At 45.4% G+C, this 24,548-nt stretch overlaps 2 protein-coding genes across 2 annotated transcripts in view; one reads left to right on the top strand and one right to left on the bottom strand.

The window, feature by feature from the left end:
* Positions 1-16,664: 16,664 nt before the first annotated feature.
* Positions 16,665-18,570, bottom strand: LOC104350314 (voltage-gated potassium channel KCNC1-like). Its single transcript, XM_009956106.1, has 2 exons — positions 18,079-18,570; positions 16,665-17,468 (listed from the first exon to the last, which is right to left on the bottom strand). Exons 1-2 carry the CDS (start codon positions 18,568-18,570, stop codon positions 16,665-16,667), a joined length of 1,296 nt encoding a protein of 431 aa, XP_009954408.1.
* Positions 18,571-23,496: 4,926 nt separating this feature from the next.
* Positions 23,497-24,548, top strand: part of LAS1L (LAS1 like ribosome biogenesis factor) — a 32,856-nt gene continuing 31,804 nt past the window's right edge. Inside the window, exons 1-2 of the mRNA XM_086469860.1 lie at positions 23,497-23,693; positions 24,362-24,487. Coding sequence (XP_086325986.1) covers positions 23,497-23,693; positions 24,362-24,487 — 323 coding nt within the window. The remainder of the gene's footprint in view (positions 23,694-24,361; positions 24,488-24,548) is intronic.

The raw sequence follows: 24,548 nt of genomic DNA on the forward strand, positions 1-24,548 counted from the left end.
CATGAAGAGCTAAGAAACTTTCCTAGGCCTTATTTGCCTTTGGCCACAGCGAAACCCTAATGCAGCTGTAATTACAGGGTTTCCCTCAGTTCACACCCATCCTGCCTGTTTCCTCAGGGGATTTACACCAGCAACGTTAAAACTGCACAGCTGAACCATACAAGAACCATTTTTTCCTTTTTACTTGGCTGTATTTAGGAAAAATCAATAGCAAGGAGAGCAGAAACCACAGTGCATTAGATTTTTCTTTGTTTACTGGCATTGACCCACATGGTTGTGTTTGCCGTAGACTATTCTGCAATGACAACTGCTGACAGTACAAGTGGATGCACAGTGGGCTGCTCCACAGCACTTCAGAGGAGGTAAGAAAACAAGAGGGTTGCTGGTGTTCCCAGAGGAGACTTATAAATTTACCTGCTTTCGTGCATGGAAGAGCTGTGTGTTACAGAAGTAAATAACCTTCTTTCCCCTCCATATCTGTAGGAAGTAGCTTTCTTGTTTCCTCTTGCAGAGTCATGGGAATGGGAAAAGTAGGTTTATGAGTGGCCTCAAAATGTCATCCAGCATTATATAATCCCCATTTTGTCGCCCACTGATGGGCTGCAGAACATCATACATGCACACATTGCTTGACACAAAGGCAACAGAGCCAGTTCTGCATGGGATTTGCACTGCTGCTATTGGTAAGTAAACAGTGAATATAAAGTCATGTTTCTCTGGACAAATAAAACACACAAGACAAAAAGAAGAAAACACATATTGATTACTGGGGCTTGGCTGACAACTGCTGAGTAGCTCTTTGTATTTCAGATTAGAGATGGCAATGTGGTGTTACTTTAACCGCACATTTCTGCACAGATGATGCTCAGTCCGCCTAAGCCTGATAGCAGGTATCACTATGCAACAGGACAAGGAGATGTCAAAATAATGCAATGCTCACCATGCACAAACTCCACTCTCTGTGTGGAGGCCTTGAGCCTGACCTTCAGGACCTTTTATTTCTGGCCAGAAGATCCAGTTCCTTAGGTACATACAAAACATGTCAAAAACCGGTGCCCACCCCTTTTCTGGGTTGCTGAGCAGCTGATCTCCTTGGCCTTGGATGACCCAGCCCATTTCTCTAGTGGATGCAGACAAAAGCACTGACTTGCAGACATGTGCAGGCTGCAGACACCTACCTCAAAGAGAATGAAATTAGGAAGCTCCTTCATCCACCATAACCAACCACAGAGAACTCTTTTTTTCCTCAGGCTTTTTCCTCCTTTCCATGAAGGTGCAGATGATTTTGAATTAATTGAAATGGTATACGTTCAAGGGAGCACCCAGAGCTTCCTGTGCCACATGGTATGTCACATATCCTGGCTTGTTGACATTAAAACTAGCAGACATCCCTTCCCTCCCCCCCCAAAACCTATGTGGACTACTTTATTAGTCCTACAACCACACCCTTGTTCAGTCCCTGCCCCAGGCTTCTGCGTGTCCACCACAGACCAAAACACAAATACACCAATAAACTACAAAGCTTAGAAAGCCAACACTTTGCCTGGGTTTCTCTCAGGTTACTTCATGAGGTCCATTTCTTGGGCACTGACATCAATTTTATATCTGTCCACTTGTCACGTGAATCTCATCTATTGACTTCAGGGCACCAAAAAGACCAAGTGTGAGGACAGAATATATGTCCAGATTACCTGAGTCTTTTTCCAGTCTTTCCTGAAGAGGGCCTTGGTCAAGCATATTGATCTTATGTTAGCTCACTGCTGGAGTTTTGCTACCCAATCGCATTCACATACCCAGATCTAGAGTGCCCTGAGGCCTAGGGCAGTCACAGTTACATGAACATGCTTACCCAGAGAAAGCTGCTGATCTGTACAGCCACCCCGTGCAGACAGTGTCCAAAGGGTCTCTTCTTACACAGGTGTCAAGGGATTCTTTTTTTACTATCTCTAAAATCATTCAATGGCATTCACTAAGAACAAAATACAGAGGTTTCCTGGTTCCTGCTAACAAATATGAAAAACAGAGACTCAAGAACCCAGCCTAGTGGACTCTTTTAGTGAATATACAATACAGAGGTATAAAATCATAGAACAGGCTTAGGCAGGATGCTCCCTTGGCAATTTTTTTCTCCTTCCAAGTTAGCAGATAGATGATGAAGCAGCCTGGGAATGTTTTGTAGTTCCCTATTGCTGCGTTTAATAAGGTCAAACTAGCATTAACAACATCATATGGAGAAGTTTGACCCAATCTTGGCTAGCTTATTAAACACAGTCTAAGTCCTCTGGTTTGTGTGATGTTCAAATGGATTTTTAGTCATTGTTTTCAGACTCACATTCCCTTTCTTCATTGTTAGCTACATGGTCCATCCTAAATGGTGGTATATTCCAGGTGCTGAGCACCGCAGTGTGTATTGATCCAAACTCTGCCCCAACCTGAAGAAGCCACCTGTCCTTTCCATGTCTCAGTCACTACATCTGCAACACTGGGGTAAAGTCTTTCACCAGGAGCCTTAACACTTCAGGAAAAAAAAAGTGCATTAAATACTATCTAGTACTTTCTGGTTTGCCAAACCATACATGTGAAGTGTGTCAGTTCCCCTCCAGTTGCATTTTCTTGCAGTTTCCATTTTACAGTATTTAGAGGAAGTAGACCAACAAAACACAAATATTTATATCTTTTTAGATTTCCTTTCTCACAGGCTGTGTTTCTATGAGCACTAATAATGGATCCACACAGTTCTGGATTGCTGACAGTGAACTTCTCATCTGGAGCAGGCAAGGACATTTCGGTTTGATTAGCTAGTCATTTTGAGTTTTGCTGACTTAATGATTTGATGCTAGCACACTTCAGCAGAGATGAGATTTGATCTGGCACAAATTATAGGGGCATGGACAAGTGATGTTTGATCCATCCTCCTGGGGCAAACAAGCTCAGCAATGTTTTTTTTAATAAATTTGAACCAAAGAAAGAGCCACCTCTAGACTGGCTCCTGTATCACCAGGCCAATGTGTTTCTGGTCTGTTACTTAGAGTCTTAAACTTGGATTTACTGCCCTGATGAATGACTGCTCTTCCAGATTCTCTTCCTCTTTGTTTTTGCCTAGCTTGCCACAATAAATGGAGACAAACTTTCCAGGATAATTCACCCTGACTATAAGCAGAGATAATACCGTACAAACCAGTGGGAATCGAGCACACCTTGCTGCTCTACCAAACTTGTCATCATAACCAATCATTTCTACTCTGTCATCTTTACTGATCTTCTCTCCACCCGACTTCTTATTTGTCAGAAGGGATGAAGTATTCTCGTAAATCCCAATCATATGGCATCACACTGCTGTGCCATTTTTTTCTTTGTCATACCTAGGAAACATGACATCACATCATGCTGTAAAACTGAAATGGGAAATACTTAACATCAAAGGCTAGCTCTGTCAAAAATCGTATGACACTAACCTGCCCTGCAGAGAACTGAAGCAGCCTGCAGTGTGTAAGCATAAAGTGAAGAGCGGTCTTGTGTAGGCAAGTCATTCCTATGCTGTAGGAATGAGATGAGAGAGACTCAGCACATGAATGTAAACTTTCTCCTGCACAAACAAGGATCAATATCTTAGAAGCACACAAGACACATCTTAGATGAACATAACACACCACACAAAACTCTGTAACTACCCTCCCCCAAACATCAATCATTCATCTATCGCCAGGACCTCAGCCCTGCTGCTGGCTTCCCTGTCATTTAGCAGGCTACGTGTTTTCATAAGACTCCGCAAAAATCCCGGAGACAGAATAACTGCACACTAGATCTGGCAAACTCAATGCTTAGAAGAAGGAACTCCCCTCCTCCCCTCCACTGCCAAGCCCACATGATAACCTCAGCACTGATGAGATACAGAATACCAGAAGTTAATTCAAGGCCTCAACACCCCACAGCTATCAGAGTGGTATCTGAGCAATTTGCTCTCCTGGTGCCTTGCTCACATCAGAGCTGGGCATAAATATGCAGGTTCCTGATGCTGTCATCAGAATCTAGCCCTTGATTTCATTGAATGAAGGGTCCTGACATAGTTGTGCATAAATTCAAGTTCACTTCAGTTCCCAGTACTGCACCCTGCAGCATTGGGAATGAAGAACAAACTGCTTAATGAATGATAGTCACCTTGTATATATAGCTTTGAGAAAAGCTCAGCATGATGAAGAATTGAAGGGCTTGGTTCTTCTATCCAAAAATAGCTCATGGGGAACAACCCACTTTCATATTCCAGTAAGTCCAAGTAAGAGTAATAATAGTAAAACTTCTATGTGTTTTTTATTTTTTTTCCAATAAACTTGCAAGATTGTTCTTCTTCTTTTTAAAATCAATCCCAAGCGTGCTTTATATACTAGACTTGCTTGTACCATTCTTCTCTAGGCTGACTTCTTCAGACTTTTCAAGTCTCCTTTATGGTAAGACACTGATTTTCTGATACTATTTGGAGGTATAGGATTGGTTTAAGCCCACATTAAGAGAATACATTTTGTTCTGTAAGGTAGTGGTTCATTTAATCTCAGCACCTCAGTTTCCTTACATATAACATGAAAACACTAATTTCTCCTGTTTCAGGAACATAAAGATACACTATAATTACTGATGTTTGCCAAGCAGTTGGCAAGTGTGCAAGGGAGGGTATAACTCCAAATGATTACAAATACATCACTGCATTTATGAAGTTTGTTACCTTCTTAGGAAAAAACACATTTTGCAGATATCTCACTGTGGTCTATCTGAAAGGGTGCCCAAAGTGATTGTAGCTGAAGGCATGGTGTGGAATCAGCCTAGTTATTATCCCTCAGAAAAGTTATGAGAGCCCATCTCTGTGAACCTGATTCTGTTCTTCCCTACGGTGGAGCAGACCAAGTGCAGTGATTCAGGATTAACTGTAACTGAGACACAAATCTGACCTGTTGGGTCAAATTCCAGGGTAGTTTGTGAATCCAGGCTCAGAAGAGCTCGGCTCTTCACTTTGTCAGTAAATGTCTCTATTGATTTAATGCTCAGGGAAGGAGGAAGAACATTTCAGGGGTTGTTTCAATCTCTGCTATACTGAGGGCTAGATTCACCTTTTACAATTATCAGATTAGTTCCATATTGGACTGTTTTATATAATCCACAGCTTTTGACTTTACCTTGTTTGTAGAGTGATTTGGAATAAAAGTGGGCACTATAAAAAAGTGGATGTCTGGGAACAATGAACTGACGTGATTTTGGTGAGGGGCTCCCCTGTGCTTGTCCTCAGCTAAGAGCATTGCTTGTGTTTCAGTTCTGCTTCTAAAGTAACCATGGTTCAGGGCATCAATATTTCATGAGGCATAAACGGTTCCCCTTTAGGAAAAGTAAACGCAGTTTTTCCTGTTTGTGAAACCTCCACGTTGCCAAGAACAAGAAAGCTTTCGAAACTCTATCTTTGCTGCTTACAGAGCTTCACTGCCTTATAGGGTCTGAATCCCCTGGATTCACTCTGGGGGCAGGCTGGGAATGCTGGCTTTTCCTCCTTCTGGGTGATTCTGGGAGGCCCGCAAATGATGTCATGGTACATTTTAGGCTACAATAACAGGAAATCATCAAGTGTTTACACTGGCAGACTGGGCTGTGATGTGATTTTCCTTCTCTTCCTCTCTGCTCCCCCCACCCACCTCGCCCCTGCCATTGACTTCCTTGATATGTCTGCTTCCTCCGATTAAAATACTACAAGGTGACAACACTGAAGGAGGAAAAAGGAAAGTGGGGGAGGGAGACAGAAAGGCATATTTTAAAAGGATGATTGCCCTCGTATCTCTCACCCAGAGCACGACACCCCCCCCCCTCCACTGGCCCCGCACACACTGTGTTAGTACAGCAGCCCAGGCACAAGTCAGAGACTTGGCCCGCTGAGTCACTAGAGGATGTACCTCTCCAAGCTGCAGAAATGAAAAAGAAACTTTCCCCGCCCTAGCACAGATGAGTCACAGAAAAGATCTCCGCTGCAAAGTTTTGCTCCTGAATTTCCCTTTGGCTGGCGAAACTGGGCCACACAGGCACATCTGAAAATATTCGGCATAGGCTGGTGGATTCCAAGAAGGAAGAGGCCACACTTTTAGGGCTTGGGTCAGAGGAAGGATGCAAGTGCACTTTATCCAGAGACTGTGCCACAATTTGAGACCAACATCAGGTTTCAGTCAGAGGTGAGTGAAGGTGCTGGGTTTGGGCTGGGTTTAAGGCACTGCTTGGACCAGGGATGCACAGCATGAATGTTTGATATTCTGTCTTTTCCAGCTTGCTACTATGGAGGGAAGAAGGAGGAAGATGTAAGGAAGTATCCAGAAGATGAGGGATTCCCATGAGGAAAACCAAGAGCACTGCTAGACTAATTGGCTTTGAGGCAGTTCACCTTTCCCTGAAGGATACTGTATCACTATAGCCTTCCAGCTCATTGCTACTGCGCTGGGCTAGCAGAATGCACATAAGCAGCTCGAGCTGGGGGACGCTAAAGAGTAGCTAGGCATGGCTAACTCTAGAGTAGATATCAGGATTGCCGAAGCTGAAGGAGAATGTATGAAGAGAGAGGGCATTTACAGAAATGTAGAAGAAAGCCTGAGATGAGAAAGATGGCAAATATTAGAGAAGCTTTCTGTAAATGAAGATGTGTAAAAGAAGCATACCTCAAGATAAGGTGGGGTGTCCTTTCTACACTGCCACAAAACAAGGTATCCAATGAGACTGAAAAGGCAATTCACTTTAAAGACTTTTTTTTTAGCACACTATGCACTTAACCTGGCATAGGATATCACTGAGACCACAGAATTTCTGCCTGTTCAGGAGAGAATTGGACTTTTTATAGGTAAAAAGGTCCATGGTGTGTAACATACAGAAACAAAGACTGGAACAGCAGGGAGTACAATCAGGCTAATTTCTAACCTGTCTCTTGCTAGACTGTATGAAAACTTATCCTGCTCAAGGAAACAGTAGAGACTCACAGGAGCCCTGTCCCTATTCCTTGAACACTCCTTGGTTTTCCATGACACAGGAATTTCATGGCTTGCAACCATGTGAAGATCCTGGTGTGTGTCTTACATTCAGCCATCCTTGTGAAGAAAGGTCTTTTCTGACACCTTCAGCAACTGTGATAGATTTGCAAAGAGTGGGCTTTCTGCTCTAAAATCCTTATTCTCTGTACTTTTTTAGCGTGTGTTGGCCATGAGCTCCTCTGACAACCACAAAATAGTGGAAAGGGCACTCCCTGAAACCATACAAGTGCCCTCTCCCTGAAACCCTCTGGTAGAGCATAACTGTGTGCTTCTCAGAAATAGGCCTTAGTAAGCTCACTCAGTGGAACATTTGCCTTCTTTTGCAGATAGGAGAGACATTGCATCCTAATTGAGGAACACATGACTCCAATATGGGAGACATCCATCTCCAATCCCCTGCCCAGTGGGGTTCACCATCTTGACCTTGTCATGAATTGTGCTCAGCCCAAATAATACTTACTTGGAGCTGAAAAAATGCTGGTGTGTTTGTTTATCCTTGCTGAGACTCTCAGTTGTAAACCAAGCCACAGGCACAGCTGATAGAAAAGAAGGCAGAGAATGAGGCCACATTTGTCCCAGCTGATGGGGGTAATGGAGGCTTGGCTGACGCAACTCTGTTCTTCCCTTTTCTGCTGCATCTCCCCACTGCTTTCTTGTCTCATCATCCTGTTAGGTCTAGACATGAACAGGGCAGGAAGGGAGACAGTAGCAAATAAAATAATTTTATTTCTATTGTCTATTTCTCTCCATTCATGAAACATCAGCAACACTGACAGCTTTAAATCATGCCAAGAAATCTCCCAAATGGAAAAGCAAAAAGCCTGAGACAGTCACTCTGCAAAACTACTGGGATGCGGGAAGTCTTTCTCAGAGCACCATGGCTCTGTTCAGCACATTTAGAAACTGCAGATCTCCAGTTCATAAAGCTCAAGAGCAGAAAGGCAGGAAAAACTTTTAGAAAAAAAATACAGATAGAGGCACTTACACCCTGCATCTATGCTGCAAGCGCAAAATGCAGTTTACAGCAGTTAGCAGAAAGAACAGGAACCGTGAAGATGTGACTTCACCACTTTAATAAGTTACTCAAATACTTCTCTGTGGTCAGTGACAAGCTGATACAAACTATATTAAAGACCCTGGTCCTATGTCCTCAATGTTGTTCCCAATGATGTTATTACCTGAGGCAGTTAATTAGGTCTGTGAGGAAAGGGCAATCCCAGTAATGCTCCCACATTCATTATTCTCCAGCATGGGTCTATCCTTGCTCAGAATAAAGAAGCAGCTTTTGCCCCAGGCAGGCAGCTGTGATCTTAAGCCCACTTAAACATGTACTTCATCCCCAAACATACTTAAAATAAAGCACAATCTCAAATGCTTTGCTGAATGAGGGTTGAGGCTTTCCTCTCTTTAGTAATCCGAAAGACGAATTGTAAGGGTTTACCCACTGGTAAGTTGTGTGGACTAATTAGCTCATCTTTAGGAAGCACTTTAACGATGGAGAGTCCTGTACACTCTAATTATTATTATTATTAAATATACCTCCGAGGCAGCAATGTGAAAGGAGAGAATTGTGCACTCTGTCACAAGCTTTGTAACAGACAAAAAGCAATAGCCTAAAACTACAGTTGATCTATGCTGTGAACCATACTGGCTGCCATGAACCATGTGAATAGATATGGATATGATTCTTAATACTGCTAACACAGAGGGCATGGGGGGGTCAACTCTGTGCAAGACTGGGGTGAAGGAAGGATTTTCACTTTGCATTTTGCTCCCAAATGAATGGTGGGATGGAGATTCGTTTCAAAGAAACACAAGCAAGCAGTAGATTAAAGTCAACCTCACTACATCATTCAAGCCTCCTTCTTAAATAGTGACAAAGGTGGCCTCACTGGAGAATGAATTCTGCAGTCTGGGAGCCAGGAGGGAGGGTGGGGAATTATGAGAGTCACTCCTCACCAGTTTTCCTCCAATGCTCCTCTGCAGGCAGGGGTAGGTTGAAAGAAGGATACTCAGAGTGTTAGGTAGGAAGGACTCAGCCTTACTTCCAAGCACAGCCTTTACACTGAAAACAGGTTTGTTCAACACGTGGTAGCATCTTAATGGTTACAAGCTGCCTGGCCACAGTAAGTGGACAGAGTCCCCCAAACACACACACTTTTCCGTCATTCAGTCACCAAGGTTTTTCCACCACTTAGAATCATAGAATCATTTTGGTTGGAAAAGACGTTTAAGATCATCAGGCCCAATCTTTATCCTAACACTACCAAGCCCACCACTATACCATGTGCCTGAGCACCGCATCTGTACGTCTTTTGCACACCTCCAGGAATGGTGACTCCACCACCTCCCCGGGCAGCCTGTTCCAAATCCTAACCACTCTTTCAGTAAAGAAATTTTTCCTAATATCCAATCTAAATCTGCCCCGGTGCAGCTGGAGGCCATTTCCTCTTGTCTTGTCATTAGTTACTTGGGAGAAGAGATCAACTCTCACCTCACTACAATCTCCTTTTAGGTAGCTGTAGAGAGCGATAGGGTCTCCCCTCAGCCTCCTCCTCTCCAGGTTAAACAACCCCAGTTCCCTCAGCCGCTCCTCATAAGACCTGTTCTCCAGACCCTTCACCAGCTTTGTTGCCCTTCTCTGGACCCACTCCAGCACCTCAACGTCTTTCCTATACTGTGGTGCCCAAAACTGCACACAGTACTCAAGGTGAGGCCTCACCAGTTCTGAGTACAGGGGCACGATCACCTCCCTACTCCTGATGGCCACACTATTGCTGATACAAGCCAGGATGCTGTTTGGCCTTCTTGGCCACCTGGGCACACTGATGGCTCATGTTCAGCTGGCTGTCAACCAGCACCCCCAGGGCCTTTTCCACCAGGCAGCTTTCCAGCCACTCACTCCCAAGCCTGTAGCGCTGCATGAGGTTGTTGTGACCCAAGTCAGGACCTGGCACTTGGCCTTGTTAAACCTCATAGCATTGGCCTCAGCCCATCGAACCAGCCTGTCCAGGTCCCTCTGCAGAGCCTTCCTACCCTCAAGCAGATCAACACTCCTGCTTGATTTTGTTTCATCTACAAACTTGCTGAGGGTGCACTCGATTGCCTCATCCAGGTCATTGATAAAGATGTTAAATAAGACCAGCCCCAAAACTGAGCCCTGGGGGACACCGCTTGTGACCGGCCGCCAACTGGATTTAACTCTGTTCACCCCAACTCTCTGGGCTCGGCCATCCAGCCAGTTTCTAATCCAGCAAAGAGTGCATCTGTCTAAGCCATGAGCCGCCAGCTTGTCCAATAGGATTCTGTGGGAGACTGTGTCAAATGCCTTACTGAAGTCCAGGTAGATGACATCCACAGCTTTTTCCTCATCCACTAGGCAGGTCACCTGGTCATAGAAGGAGATCAGGTTGGTCAAACAGGACCAGCCCTTCATGAACCCATGCTGGCTGGGCCTGAGTCCCTGGTTGTCCTGCACTTGCCGTGTGGGCGCACCCAAGATGAACCGCTCCATAATCTTGCCCCATACTGAGCTCAGGCTGACAGGCCCGTAGTTCCCCAGATTCTCACTTTGCAAACTTTCTGGGACCTGAAAACTTTTTCAGACAAGTACAACAGCATCAAATCTAACTATGTCCAGGAGAGCAGTGCTAGAATTGCACAGAAACACAGAAAGGCAGAAATATCTGGAAGGGGTACTACTTGCACTTGAGCAAAAGTTTAATAGCATGACCATCTGCGAGTCAGTGTATCTCTTGAGGGTGCTTGTTCTTGAGTCCTGAAGAACATCCAGATCTGGGAAATTTCATTTGCTTCCCGCATATGTCAAATGCATTTGCTTTCTGTGAGTCAGAGCCTGGGGCTTCACCAAGCTCTGACTTCACCATGCGCAACTGAATTTCCCTTTGCTGCCGAGTCACTCTGCCCACAGATAGGCTGTGCAGATGCCCTATGCATGCAGGCTGAATGATTGTGGGAGTGTGCTGCAACAGACCCTAAATTTTCCATACCCTGAGGACCCAGGAAAGTCACTGCCCTCACTGGCACAACAACCTCTCACCAGTCATGCTGCTGGCAGTATTCAGAGCAGCCAAGAACATGCCTTGTTTCTTTGAAAGTGCCCTGAGCTGTGTCAGTAGTCCTTTTCATGGGTACAGTAAGTCTGACATCCTATCCCTTCTGTGAACAGTATCCATCTCTGTAATAGCCTTTGTAGGGAACGAGAGAAGCAGCGGATGGGGTTTGACCCTTCCCATAATGAAACACTCGGCCAAGAGATTTTTTGCAAGGGGCTTGTGGCTTCTCCGTCACAGCCTTGGGCAGGTTGGGTCCAGTAAATACACCATGTTCAATGCACAGGGAGCACAGAGTTGTTGCAATCACAAGAAGCACAGCAGCAAGCACATGCTTTGGAGTATTTGGGGATGCTGTGGAGTTAACATGGCTAAAATCACTGAAAATTCAGCCCATCGAGTGTAAATAATATTAAGAAAACAAGAGAGGGACAGGAGTAGTGAACTTTTAACTGCCTTCAGGCTGTCACTGGCTGGGAAGCAAGCAGGAGTCAATAACAGTGATGAATGGTCACTGTGAGCAGTCTTCTACCTCAGTTTGAATCCTGCTCACTTCACAAGCCCTGCAACTGTGTCGAAGACACAAGATCAAATTGCATCCGCTACTTTGCTGCCACTCTGTGGCAAAAGGGGTAGGGAGATGGAGCCACAAAACTGGCTGCAAATCAGTGCAAGAAAAGGGTGCAGGACAGAGCACGCTTGGCTACCCTAGTCAGGTTCCCACTTGAAGAGGCAGCAAAGAACCTCACTTTGTGCAGTTACACCACAAAATCTCATTTGAGCAAGAAAACTGATAAGCAGGATGGCTCATTTTGTCTTGCTGCCAAAGGCTTCATTGTTGCTCTCTGTGCTGCTCTTGATGAGTGGACAATGCTAGTTTGAGGTTGGCTGGGATGGGGACCAGCCACAAAACACACTCCTTTAGAAACCTGGCTTGGAAACCAAGCTTGCATGGAAATGCCAAAGGGTGTGGGGTTCTAGCAGAGACCTCTGCATGACCACGAATTTATTTACCATGCAGGGCACCAGAAAGAGCTTGGTCCTTAAGCCACCATGAGACAATTTGTGTTAAATGCCTTATTTTTAAGTGAAAAAGGAAAGAGTTTTAGAATAGGCTAAGAAAACAAACATTGGGGGTGAATATAGTAACCTAGGAAGATAGTGACTTTGAAGCACAAAGTGCATGATATGGCTGGTTAAGGAAACCACCCACCTAAAAATCGTGTCTGGGAGTCCAATACAATCCATTCCCATGCCATTGCTCTCATCTGCTCCCAGATCACCTATGGCCTGAGACCTGACTCTCTACTCCTACCCAAGCACTGCAAAAGAGACTGAAAGCTCGTCAGAGGCTACAGTCACCAGCTGCCCAGCAGGGCCAAAGGAGCTGGTCATAAGCATGGATAAGCATTGGTACCTTCCTTTGTTGGGCTGCACTGGAGTCATCAGGGAATTGTCCCACAAACTGTTCTTATGGTGGATAAGACCAGCAGGCAGCAATGCTTTCCCCTTCCCACTCACTAACACACAATTCCTCGCAGCGCTCCTCTCGCTTTGGAAATCTGCAGCTAAGAGGCTCCACAAGAGAGAGAAGCGTGGTCTAGAGAGCAGAAGGAACAACTCTCACCTGCTTTGGCAAAGCTGTATCACCAAAACCAGGCCCCTTTTCCCCATCTACTTTTGGACTGTGTGAAGCTGGTTGGCGAGTGACAAGCAACTCCTCATCCTTCCACACTGGGGAGCACTGGGAACATGAAAGGAGGAGGAGCTGTATCTATTTCATGCTGATTCAGAGGTCAGCACAAGTTAGCAGCACTGGTCAGCATGTGCAAGGGAATTTGCTGCTGGGAAAGCCTAAGCTGTTTTGCAAGAACATGTTCCTTTTACTGATATTTTCACGAAAGAAGTCAAAAGTGCTCTTTGTCATATGATTTAGTTTTAGGCAGTCCTGTGAGGGCCAGGGAGTTGAACTCAACGGTTCTTATGGGTCCCTTCCAACTTGAGATATTCTATTACTCTGTGAAAAGGGGCTTTTTTACTTTCTGGTCAATAAAGATGGAAGGATTTTGATGAGCTAAAAATGCCTTATTACCTCTTTCTTATTTTGGACATTACATCTGTATTAATACATTATTGTGTTTGCCTGTTAAACACATATAGAAGTTTTCTTTCGTTTTGCCTTTATTGCAATCAAGTGGTTTTACCAAATCGAAATGAGACAATTCAGGAGAGGAGGAGTGAAGTTGAGCCTCAAAAAAATGGGGAGGGGAAGGTGTTCATTTAATTCTGGGGGGTTTTCTCACTATCCGAATCTATTATTAATTGGCAGTAATTTCATTTTCCCCAGGTCGAGTCTGTTTTGCCTGTGACTTTTCAGGCACAAATCCACAAGATGGTCTTGAGAGCAAGTTAGATCCTTGCTTCACTGACCATGCAGGCTCAGATACCCTCAGAGGCCCAGACTGAGGATGCCTGAAGGCCCAAAGGAGCCTGGATTCAAGAGCAGATGCCCTAGTTTTGGCTACCAGGGGAGTTCCACACGTCAGTGTCACTGACACCAGAGTAGTATGGCCGCTCCTCACTGCTGGGGTTCAATTAGTCCTGCATCCATACATACGCCACAGCCTGGACACGTATTTAGTTTGGGGTGAAGGCAGACAACAGGAGGTATTAAACTTTGAAAACAGTACTGTAAGAAACCATTTTCTGTTCGCATTCAAGTGATCCAGCTAACCTTGTGGCAATGGGCTGGGCAAGTAACAGGACCATCTGTCTTTGCAATACCTCTATCTTGGAGCAACTTCTCTTTGCTTTGAGGCACATGTGAAACACATCCTAAGGATTAGGGAAATCACAAGTACTTTAGAGTCTCCTGCAGGACAGGCTGTGATCTATATCCTTCCATTTCAACACGGTTGCCTTCTGGTATCTTCACAAATGACAGCTATAATTTAAATGGGTTTTTGAAAACCACTAATCTTATTTTCAGCCCAGAGATATCTGTTCTCCAAGCTTTCAAATGCCCAACCCTAGTGGAGATAGTTTTATGATTTTTCACTATACAGAAAGTTGTTTTTCCACCGTATCTTCTGGTGACAGGACAAAACTCAAAAGGCAACTCCAGCACGTAGCCAAGATAATGTATTTGTGTCTTGGCACTTTGTCTGGATGATTATTCTCTGGAATGAATTATACCATTCATTGCACTGTTCTTTAAGTTAAGTGTATTTTTTAAGTCATTGTTTTCCTTATATATATAGCACTTGGACTCTCAGACTCCCAAGGATATCATAACATCTACATTACGAAGATCATGAGCAAGGCATTGAAATCCAACTGAAGCTTAGCAACACTTCATAGATGATTATTTTCCATATACTGCCCTTTATCTGAACAACAACTATTGATCTAACCAATTCTGCTTGCCACCAACTCCATGCAGGTTTTTTTGAGCTTAGTGTACACATTCTTCCTCTGATAAACCTGGTGCTGAGTTCTCAGCCAGGTTAGATCCTTTGATTCAGTATAACTATGGTTCCTCTACCACATCAACATTGACTTAATGTTACTGCTGTTTCTATGACAAACAGGACTGGACACTAACTGATGTGACAGGAAAGTATATTTGGATCTAAAGGGAGTTGTGTTACAGACAGCAGCGTAATACCCTGTTCTGATGTTCACATCATGCTTCTTGTGCAGAAATGGGACTGCCATGTGCATTTAGAGATCACCGTCTTCCGGGGGCAGCAGTGACGGCTGCTCTCCTCAATTGCAGAAAATGTGTCTCCTATGAAGCATCTGCTGAAAAGTGGACGTACAGTAGCAGAGCTGGCTAAACACAGAAATAAGCACTGCAGCACCCTAACTTCGTAGCCACTAGGATGTAACTGTTTCAGTGGATTTGACTTGGATTCTTAAAATGGGGGCATAGCATATGATTATGTCATGGACCCTTTCTTGGACTGGGGAAAACTCGAGAACAGGCCTGGTAAATCTCTGTTAAACTGTTGCAATTAATACAAATTTCCAAGACCACCATATATGTCCACCAAAAACATAGCACCACTTGGATCTAATTAAGAAAAATTTCTATGCACCAGCTTGTGTGGCTTTACCCTGCTCATGCCATCCACTCTACACATAGTAAAGGTGGGTGCAGGAGAACACTTAAACCTTCCTTCCACTACCAGAGTGTTTACAACTTCTCATGTGCTTTGTGCCCAAAATGTTTGCAGCGTTTTTTCTTTCCCTCTAGACAAAACCAAATTAATTGCAATTGCATTGGAATAGAGGGAAGTTACCTAGTGTTTCAATAAAAATAAAGCACTCCTAAAATGCTATCCTGAACAGAAAAAACAGTGACAGACAAAACTTAAGCAAAATTGCAATTAAAATACAGCCTTAATGAAATTTAAATACATAAATGTTATTGTATACAGAAATTTTTACTTACCAAACAAAATAATCTTAGCACATCACTCTGCTATATAAACAATGGGATGTGGGTTTTTTCACACCTCAACAATATTTGTTGTTTCAAAACTAAACATAGGTAACAATTAAGATTATCCAGTTAAAAGACGACTATTCCTAGTTTATATCTATGCCTTGAGAAAGTAAATGACACTAAAATTACATGAAGTACTGTAGATTACGTTCTTCCTTTTGAACAGCAAAAACCATATAGATGCGTTGGCTTGTAGCTCAGTGACTTTGTTACCTAAAAATCAAGATCTGTTGAAATGTGTTGATCCAGTGGGAATGTCCAATGAAATTTTGATCTCATGGAGGTCAAGGAAAGGTTGCCATTGACTTCAGCAGAGCCAAAAAGGATTTGCCGTGAAAGGGCTCCCTTGCTGCTACCCGGATGCCACAGCGATTCCAGTGAGCACGCAAAGCAGGTTATCAAACAATGCTGGATCTTAGGACCAGAGATACTCAGTTCAGCCTGCTGCCTTCTTTACATCGGGCAAATCAGACGTACTGCTTGTTTATGCAAAATGAGGAAACACAACACTGTTAAAAATACATATATATATATACCCATGCTTCCTCCTCACTGTCAGAGCAGGACTGTGCACAAATCTTCTTTTCCAGCATGCCAAATGAGATTATGGTCTGTCAGGCAACAGAGGGCATAGCTAGCATCATGGGTTGTATGCCAGCTGAGGCAACATGCTGTGGACCCAGGTCATGGAACTGGCGGTGCGGTGATGTTGGTGGTCAGACCCACTGGCTATGTGGTGAACTTCCAGGCTATAATGCAGCATCACAGCCTGTCTCCAAACAGCTAGATGCGAGAGAGAAACTGTGGCATGTAAAAGAGCATTGGATGAAGGACAATACAGGAAAGACTCACAGAATTTGACAGGCCTGACCAGTTGTGTATCAAGTACTGCAACCTGAGGCCTCACCAATGGTTTGAAATATGCTAAGGCAGCAAGTAAATGCAGTAAGAACTATTTGCACTCCCTTCCCACCAAAGGGAATAAACCATGCTGAAGGTTTATTGCTAAAGGCAAAGGGGAACAGAGGTTCTGAAGTGTTAATGTTTCTTGCTCCTTTTCAGCTTCTGTTTGAAGATAGCAATGTCATAATAGCTCTTAAATTTCACCAGGAAAATGGGTATTGGGATGATAATAGTTAACATGCCAAATACCGCAGCTAAGGCTGCCGTCACTTGGCCAAGTGTGGTGAGAGGGATAATATCTCCATAGCCCACTGTAGTGAGTGTGATCAAAGCCCACCAGAAGCAAACAAGAATGTCAGTGAGGTGCAGTTCCCCTGTGGAGGAGGGATGGCTACCCAGCAACTCCCCATAGAAAAAGAGAGAGCCAAAGAAGAGGGTCTCAAAAGCCAAAATCATCAGCAGGATGCAAATCTCTCTGAGGATAGACTTGAGGGTGTAGCATAGAACCCTGAGGATCAGTGGCGTTTCTAACAGCTTGGATATCTTCAGGAGTTTGAGGAGATAGACAATGCGAACAAAGCCCAACCAAAGCCCCAGGCTTGGCATTCTCTGAATCTGCCCAGCCACAAAGAGTTCAATATAAACTGGGAAGAGGGAGAGGAAGTCAACCACATTCAGGGGATTTTGGAAGAACAACTTCTTGTCTGGGCAGAAACAAAATCGCACAAAGAACTCAAAAGTAAACCAGAGGACACAGAAAAGCTCCAGATGAAGCAAGTAGGCAGCCTGGTGGTAATACGGCTCATGGTCATTGTGGGAGACCTCAGAATAGCCAACAGAGGTGAAGTTCGCAGTAAAAAACTCAAATTGTGCCTTGGTCTCCTCACAGAATATGATGACAATTCCAACGATGAACAGCAGAGAAACAAAAGCCAAACACTGCAGAGGGAGGAAAGAACACGCATGCAATTAGTTCAACAAACACGTACCGCGTAACCTCACTGCCCCACCACAGCCCCAGGATCCCCTCCACACACACAGTACAACCCCAGACTAATCCTTCTCAAATCACAATTGTTTTCCTCACATGGAGTGCATTTTCTCCTTCCAGATTTGAAAAATAATAGAGAAGATTGGAGTCAAAGGAAAAAACACCCATACTCCAAAATCAGAGCTTTTAAGGAAGAGGAAATGTCCAACAGCTGGAGTAATGCAAACTCACACTGAGGGCCTCTTCAGCACTAAATGTTGGCTCCAGAAATACCAGCAGCATAGAAAACAGCCTCTGCAGTCTCTGACTTGCGTTTGTTGCTCTGCATGCCTGACATTTTAAAGAGGCACGGAGCATGCATTTTGTACAGAGAACAGGGACAAGAGGAGCAGAGAAGAAGGAGGTGTCTGTTAATGAGAAGAGAGAATCTTATTTTCTTTTTTAATCTGAGAGTCAAAGCATACTTGTCAAAGCTATGGACCCATTCGCATTTTTCATGGACCCATTCCAGTAATCTCAAAGGACACAGGCTGTGTCCATCTCCACATATAGTATTACCTTAGCACTGAAAGAGGAAAAGGGTTTTTCAAATATAGACCAAATCTTTGGCTGCCACCTGGTTTGCCAGTTGAAATCCCTTCTTTCTGTCTGGGCTATGAGGCACTGGTCATCAGTTTGTTCATTTTCATCCCAAATGTTAAAATCCTCTGGCTGCACCTCTTTGTTATTCAGCTTCAGCCAGCAGCAGGATGCTAGCTGTGTCTCATTTATTTCCCAGAAAGCCAGCTCTTCTTCTAAGACTGACTTACAGGTATCGATGGGGCAGTGGAAATGTTTGGTCCTATAATAGTTCAACACATAGCTGAAGATCTCCGCGCTCCTATCAAAAAAGAACTCTTTGGTGGTGGGATCATAGTCATAGATACTCGGGGCATGGGGCTCTGTTAGGTTGCACAGCTTGGTCCCTGGGAAGGTCCGGAGGGTACTGCTGTATGTCTCATATCTGACTCCCCCAATATTCAGGATGATTTTTTCCTTGGAGCCTTCCATCTGTGAGGGAAGAGGGAGGTGCAAGTCCTTGCAGGCTCTTCTTTATCTTCAGTCAAAAAGAGAAGAACAGAAATTAAAAGAAGTAAAGCAAAGAAAGTTTTGGAGCAGGAAGGTTTTCCAGGGTATCTCATTCCAGTGCTTTTAAAGTACATTTTGTACCTGAAACCTGCATCTCCTATAGGGAGGAAGGCACTTCAGCTACTCCCCATCACATTCAGTGCCTGTTCCTAGACTCTACTCCATTGCCATACTGTCTGAGCACTTTTCAGGAGATGCATCAAACAAAATGACAAACATCTGGTTTGCATTACTCTCCCTCTCAGCTTCTCCCCATGGGGACAGAGCACACAGTCCAGAGTCTGTTTCACCGCATTTGTCCATATACTGTAGATAATCATTGCAATAAACTCATTTGAGGAAAAGTTCTAATTCCCAAGACACTCCTTCCATTATCCCTCCCCTCAAAGAGTTCTTCCATCTCCACCCCCAATTTCTTTCTCCACAAGCAGTTTCTTGAAGAGACCTCCACGTTGCAAAGAGGTAAAGCAGTCATCAACAGCTTACTCTCCAAACAGGCCTTTAAACAATCTCCCATGTCGAGCCTGGCATAACGTTTCACAAGAGACCCTTCTGCCTGGCGGGAACATTTAGGTTTTGCCTTGAGTCTTCCCTGTACAGAGTCCCACTGAGCTAGATCACTTTTCCTCTGCAGGAAGCTGCTCCTTACCTGGAATGTACATGCAGGATTCCTGGACGGAACAGAAATGCAGAACAACATACTGCCTCCTTCTTCAGGGCTGGCTGACATCTCAGAATAGCACCAGAATTTGCTGCCAAAGCCTCTGGCATTGGAAAGCAAGTTCAGTTGCTTATTTCCTGTAATACATCCCCTGGTTTGCTCTTCAAAATCCAACATACCTGGGATAAACTCAAGCCCTGTTTTAGGAACATTATTCTAATAAGGGAGGGAAACCAAGGGCCTCTGTAGCTTCAGAAGCACCTAGGAGAGGTGCACAATGGGGGCAGGATGTTCTTGAGAAAGCAACTAGGGCTGCCTTTCACCCACATGTATCCACTTCTGACTGTCTGTATCCCTCCATTTCCCCTCCTCCATTCCTACATTTCCATCCGACCTTCTCTTATGCCCTGCACTTCTAGTTCTGGCCTTTCTCTCCTTGTAACAGAGCAAGCCTGTCTATCTTTACTGCTTGGATTCTTCTACCCAGGCATTCCTGCTCAGTGTGCTGAGCCCATGCACACACAAATTCCAGTTGTCTCTCCTCCCTTTTTGGCAGAAAGTGCTGGGCATGAGAGACACAGGTCACTTCTGCAACAAACCTTTCCATCCAGGATCAGCAGCGACACAAGCCCTGCACCAGGGGAGACTGCCAGAAGTAAAGAACTGTATACAGCACCTCATTCAGCTTTATCAGAAAAGGCTGGAAGCTGCAGCTTGGTCACACGCTCACGGCAGAAAAGAATTACTGCCCATCTGCTGTCCTTGCCAACCCCAAATTACAGAAAGCTTGATGCAGCTTTACCCTAAAACTTGCACTAACTTCAGCGAGAGCAGGATTGAGCATAAGGACTAAAAGTGTGCAGGCATTGCTTAGTACTTGCTCCACAGGAATCCACACAGCATGATTTGAAGCAGGTTAGATTAATTCAGCACTCAGCATACCTGCAGTTACATTATTGGCCTCTGCTGTCTAGCTCTCAGCTAAACTTGCCTTCACTTGCTTAGAATGCCAGATACCTCATGCTCAAACATAATAATCCCCATGTGAGAAATGAGCTGAGAAGTGCCATTTCATATTCTTACCTTGGTGCTATTGCAGTAACTCTGCAAACAGAAGAAAGGAGAAGAGACTGGGAAGAACAGAGACAAATTCAGTGGAAACAGGATGTTCGATGGCTAGTCTCCAAAGCTCAAGTCTCATAGATGCCAGAACACAAAACCAGCCAATAGCACTGAAAAGACGCAGAGGCCCCTCTCCCTTGTTCTCTGCCCTATCAGCAGTCGCTCTCCCCGCTCCAGGGAATAACACTCAAGCAAGAAGGCAACAACTGCCGGGCCAGATATGCTCTGATACTCTGCTGCACACTGACAATCTCAAAGAGTATGGTGTTCGGGAAATACGTGGAGCTCATATGTCTTAGGACCAATTAGAGATGAAACCAGCAAGCCACAGAAAGGCACACAGAGCATTGTTCTTTCTTGGCTGTGCCTTATTCAAGTTTGAGTTAAAAAATAATACAGAAAACAACAGGAGCAAACAAACCACCTGACTTCCCATCTTCTTGTCACATTCCTTTTTTGGTTTAAAGGGCCTTTTCTTCATTTCTGGATGACCCAGAGCTTAATCTTTTGCACCTGCTGGTTTTAAATGCTTTTTTTGTCATTGATTACTCCAAGAAGAAGGTTGGCACATAGTGTTTATGCCAGTCAAGAAAGGCACGCTGCATCTGAAATTTCCTTTCAGCTGATGTTCCAAGGCTGTTTCTAGAGACCACCTCTGCTTACTTCAAACTCTCTGGAAAGAAAGTAGGAAAAGGAATCGAAATTTTTATTCCCAGCAAGGGCAAGACTGTTCAGGAAGGCTCTGGAGGCTTCCTTTTCCATTATGCAAATGAAAAGCAGATTCGTCTTTCTTTAGAGGAAGTATTATCACAGTTCACCTGCTGGATTTTTCATTTTAATCCACTATCTACATTACCCTGACACACTGAAATATCTTTTCTTTTAAAAAATAGGTTTTCCATCTAGGCCTTTTACATAGATAGCAGTCTGGTTTTTTGCTTCTCATTGGCACTTCACCTACAGGTGCAAATAACCTCACTCACCCTAACCATCCAGATTCCCAAAGTACTACAGCAACACGACAGACAATCCTGGCCTCTTCTCTCAGCCAACACCACAGCACAGCTGCAGAAACTAGAATGGCAAATTGCTGCCAGTCATGTGGGACACTCTGGGCAGCAAGCCATCTTTGCCCACGACCTCCCAATTCTGTACTGAGCAACCTCATAGCCAGACATCACAAGCAGAATTCCCTTAGATCCATATTCTGAAAGCACATGAAGGAAGCATGTGAAATCTATGCTGGTTCAGCCCTTGCTCCCTTACGTCTCTGTAACAGACAGCAAACTCTTCACATCTTTCTCCCTCTCCACAGAGAATAAGAATGAAAAATACTCCTTTTAATTTAACTTCTCATATATCCCTGAGGTTCTGGAAGCAGGTGATCTGGTCAAGTTTGAAGTCTCCTCTTCCACAGCACTGCAGTATTTGCCTTTTACACCCTTTGCACTGTGGTTGATTTTTGAAACCAGAATAATCTGGCAAGCAAAATGACACATGGTGTTCCTATGCTCTGAATAAGACCCTTTGATTGCAGTAAACAGCTTGTCCTTTCAGAACATTTTTCAAGCAGATGAAAAGTGCAACTCCATTTCCAGAGAATGGGGCCCTGTTCCAAGTTTTCTCCCTGCCTCATATCTTCTGAGAATTCACTTTCACTGCATGAGGCACTGCGGGAGTTTGGCAATGAATGTCAAATCTATTCCCTCAACCTTACAATTCCTTTGAGTGTTTTGATTTGGCCTACATGTATTAACACCAAAGAACAAGGCAGATATTTCTGGGGGGAGTCAGGGGGAAGGAGATTGAAGCGGTAATGAACTGAGGCATTTTTCAAAGATGGTATTTTAACAGAAGTCATTCAGCATTTCTTTTTCATTAGTACAGGGCACAAGTTCTATAACTTTTTCCCGTTCACTCATATTCAGATGCACATGGCCTCAACTAAGCACTCAGGCATACTCATGGTAGTCTAAATTTGGGGGGGCTTTGTTAACTGCACTTGTGCTAGAATGTAAGAGGAGTTTCAGCTTTCTAGTATAAGCTTCAGAGAACGTTCATAAAAAGCTGGTGAGGATTATTAACAGTTTTGCAAACAAAATCTTGCTTTAGAATATTGAAAAAAAAAGGCTTAAGCTATCCGACAACCTTAGGGAAAGACCAAGCTACTCTTTGGGTGCTGGAGATAGCACCAGAACCTACAGGCTTAGCTTTTCTACTAGCAAAACCAGTGTAAGCAGTTTCTGTAGACTTCCACTTCCAGTGCTTTTTTCCCACCCCCCGTTTCAGTTCTGCCTCCCTTCTGACCTCTAACACAAGTGCATTCCTTGGATTATGCAAACAGACCAGTGAAAAGACAATGTTAGGAAAAAAAAAAAAAAAGCCCCCCCAAAATAAGGTGATTTATAGCCTGGATCATTTACGGATTCAGCCTACTGCAAAAACCTGTAAAATGTTGCAAGTGGAAAGAAAGGCTGTTAAGCCATTTGCAAGCGCAGATGCACACAGCTGAGGCCAGAAGGTCAGGGACACTGAAAGCAGCTGCCTGACGTGCTACTTGAACCAGGAGAGCCACCTCCCCCCCCTCCCTTCAGGCCCACGACCTGCCCTGTTGCCAAGTAAGGTCACGCAGACACAGCCTAAAGCCCTGCAGTACCCCACTGCCTTCGCCTCTGGCCGCGGGGACTGCGTACCACATGCGAGCCCAGCACCCTGCCCTGAAGCCCTCTGGCCACCCCTCCTCACACGGCTCTCTTCACCCTGACCCCAAACGCATCTCACCGTCCCTCAGCTCCCCCCAGCTATGTAAGGGGAGCACACGTCTGCTCTGCCCCGGCCCCACGACACCCAGGGCCCCTCCGGCCGTGGGCCACAGGCCCCACAGCACTTGGGAGGCGACTCCAGCAGCCCTCAAGCATGCCGGGCGCCCCGCCGGCTCGTGGCGCCCCAAGCCCGCCTGCAGCCCCCGCCCGCAGCTCTCAAGCAACCCCCACGCGCCCCGCCCCAGGGCGGGAAGTGGAAGCTGACGCTGGCGCAGGCGTGGCGCAGGAAGCGGCGGCGGCGGCATGGCGGGCGGCGGGGAGCTGGGCTGGCGCCGCGGGCGGCGGTGTCTGTCCCCGGCCCGCAAGCGGCTCCGGCCACTGCGGACTGTGGTGGCGTGGAGGGGCAGGGCCGAGTGGGACCAGGTGATGGTGGGACTCTACTGCGGGGACAGCCGGCTGCAGCAGGAAGCGCTGGACCGGGTCTCGGCCTGGAAGAGTCGGTACGGGCCGCACACCGCGGGCAGGGAGCGCGCTGCGGCCCTGCGGGGCCGGCGTTGCCTTCTAGGCTGCAGCCTCTGTCCCTGAAGCGGCCCTCCGCCCCAGACTGCTCCTGACGCTCTCGGTCTTGGGCCCGTAGGGCGCCCGGGACGCGACTGCAGCTCGGCGGTGCTGCTCCGTGGCCGGGATTGTGTGTACAGATCTCCGGTGCTGCCGGGCAGGCATCTCCGTCTTGCAGGGCGCCTTCTTGCGGGCATGTGGCTCATGCCAGAAGTAGGCTGGCCCCGTGGGTGCCAGGGGAGGCAGAAGCCCTGCACGCCCGCAGCTTCATGGGCTGGTTTCTCAAGGCAGAGCGCTGCAGCGAGCATATCCAAGGGCCCCAAATCACCTTGTTCTGTTTGTGTTGCCTGCTGTAACACAAGACCGGTCTAGGTATGGCATCTTGCGTTGTCTATGTGCTTAGCTTGTCAGTAAGTACCCATTTAACACGTGCTTAGGAGTAGCCATGTAATCACTCTTCTCTAAATAAAAGCATTCCGGAAAGAGCCTTTGATGCTCTCTTTCTGCATACGATTTCTCAGGCTGTTGTGTACCGCAGACCACAAACAGTAGCTGGAAAGCTGGAGCGTATTCTTGTGAGACTGCTCAGCTATTTTTCTTTTGTATCTAGGTATGGTCCCAAAATGCCTCTCGCAGTAGATTGCACTGCTGAACTGATTCGTTGCAAGGTCCTGGATTCATCCGGCAGATTGAAGTCACATGAGCTCATCCTCGCTTATGGGCTGGCTCTTGTAAGGTAAGGCTCTGTGTGCTGTGAGAGGGAACTGGACAGATAGCATTATTCAGCTGTCTAATTT

The sequence above is a fragment of the Leptosomus discolor genome, chromosome 9, assembly GCF_034619465.1.
Source record: "Leptosomus discolor isolate bLepDis1 chromosome 9, bLepDis1.hap2, whole genome shotgun sequence".
NCBI classification, from domain to species: domain Eukaryota; kingdom Metazoa; phylum Chordata; class Aves; order Leptosomiformes; family Leptosomidae; genus Leptosomus; species Leptosomus discolor.

Excerpts from the sequence above, each read along its gene's own strand:
- LOC104350314 (XM_009956106.1), bottom strand. The coding sequence starts at position 18,570 with ATGGAAGGCTCCAAGGAAAAAATCATCCTGAATATTGGGGGAGTCAGA. Across the intron at positions 17,469-18,078 it reads TTTCCTCTTTCAGTGCTAAG|TGTTTGGCTTTTGTTTCTCT; the intron begins GTAATACTATAT and ends CTCCCTCTGCAG.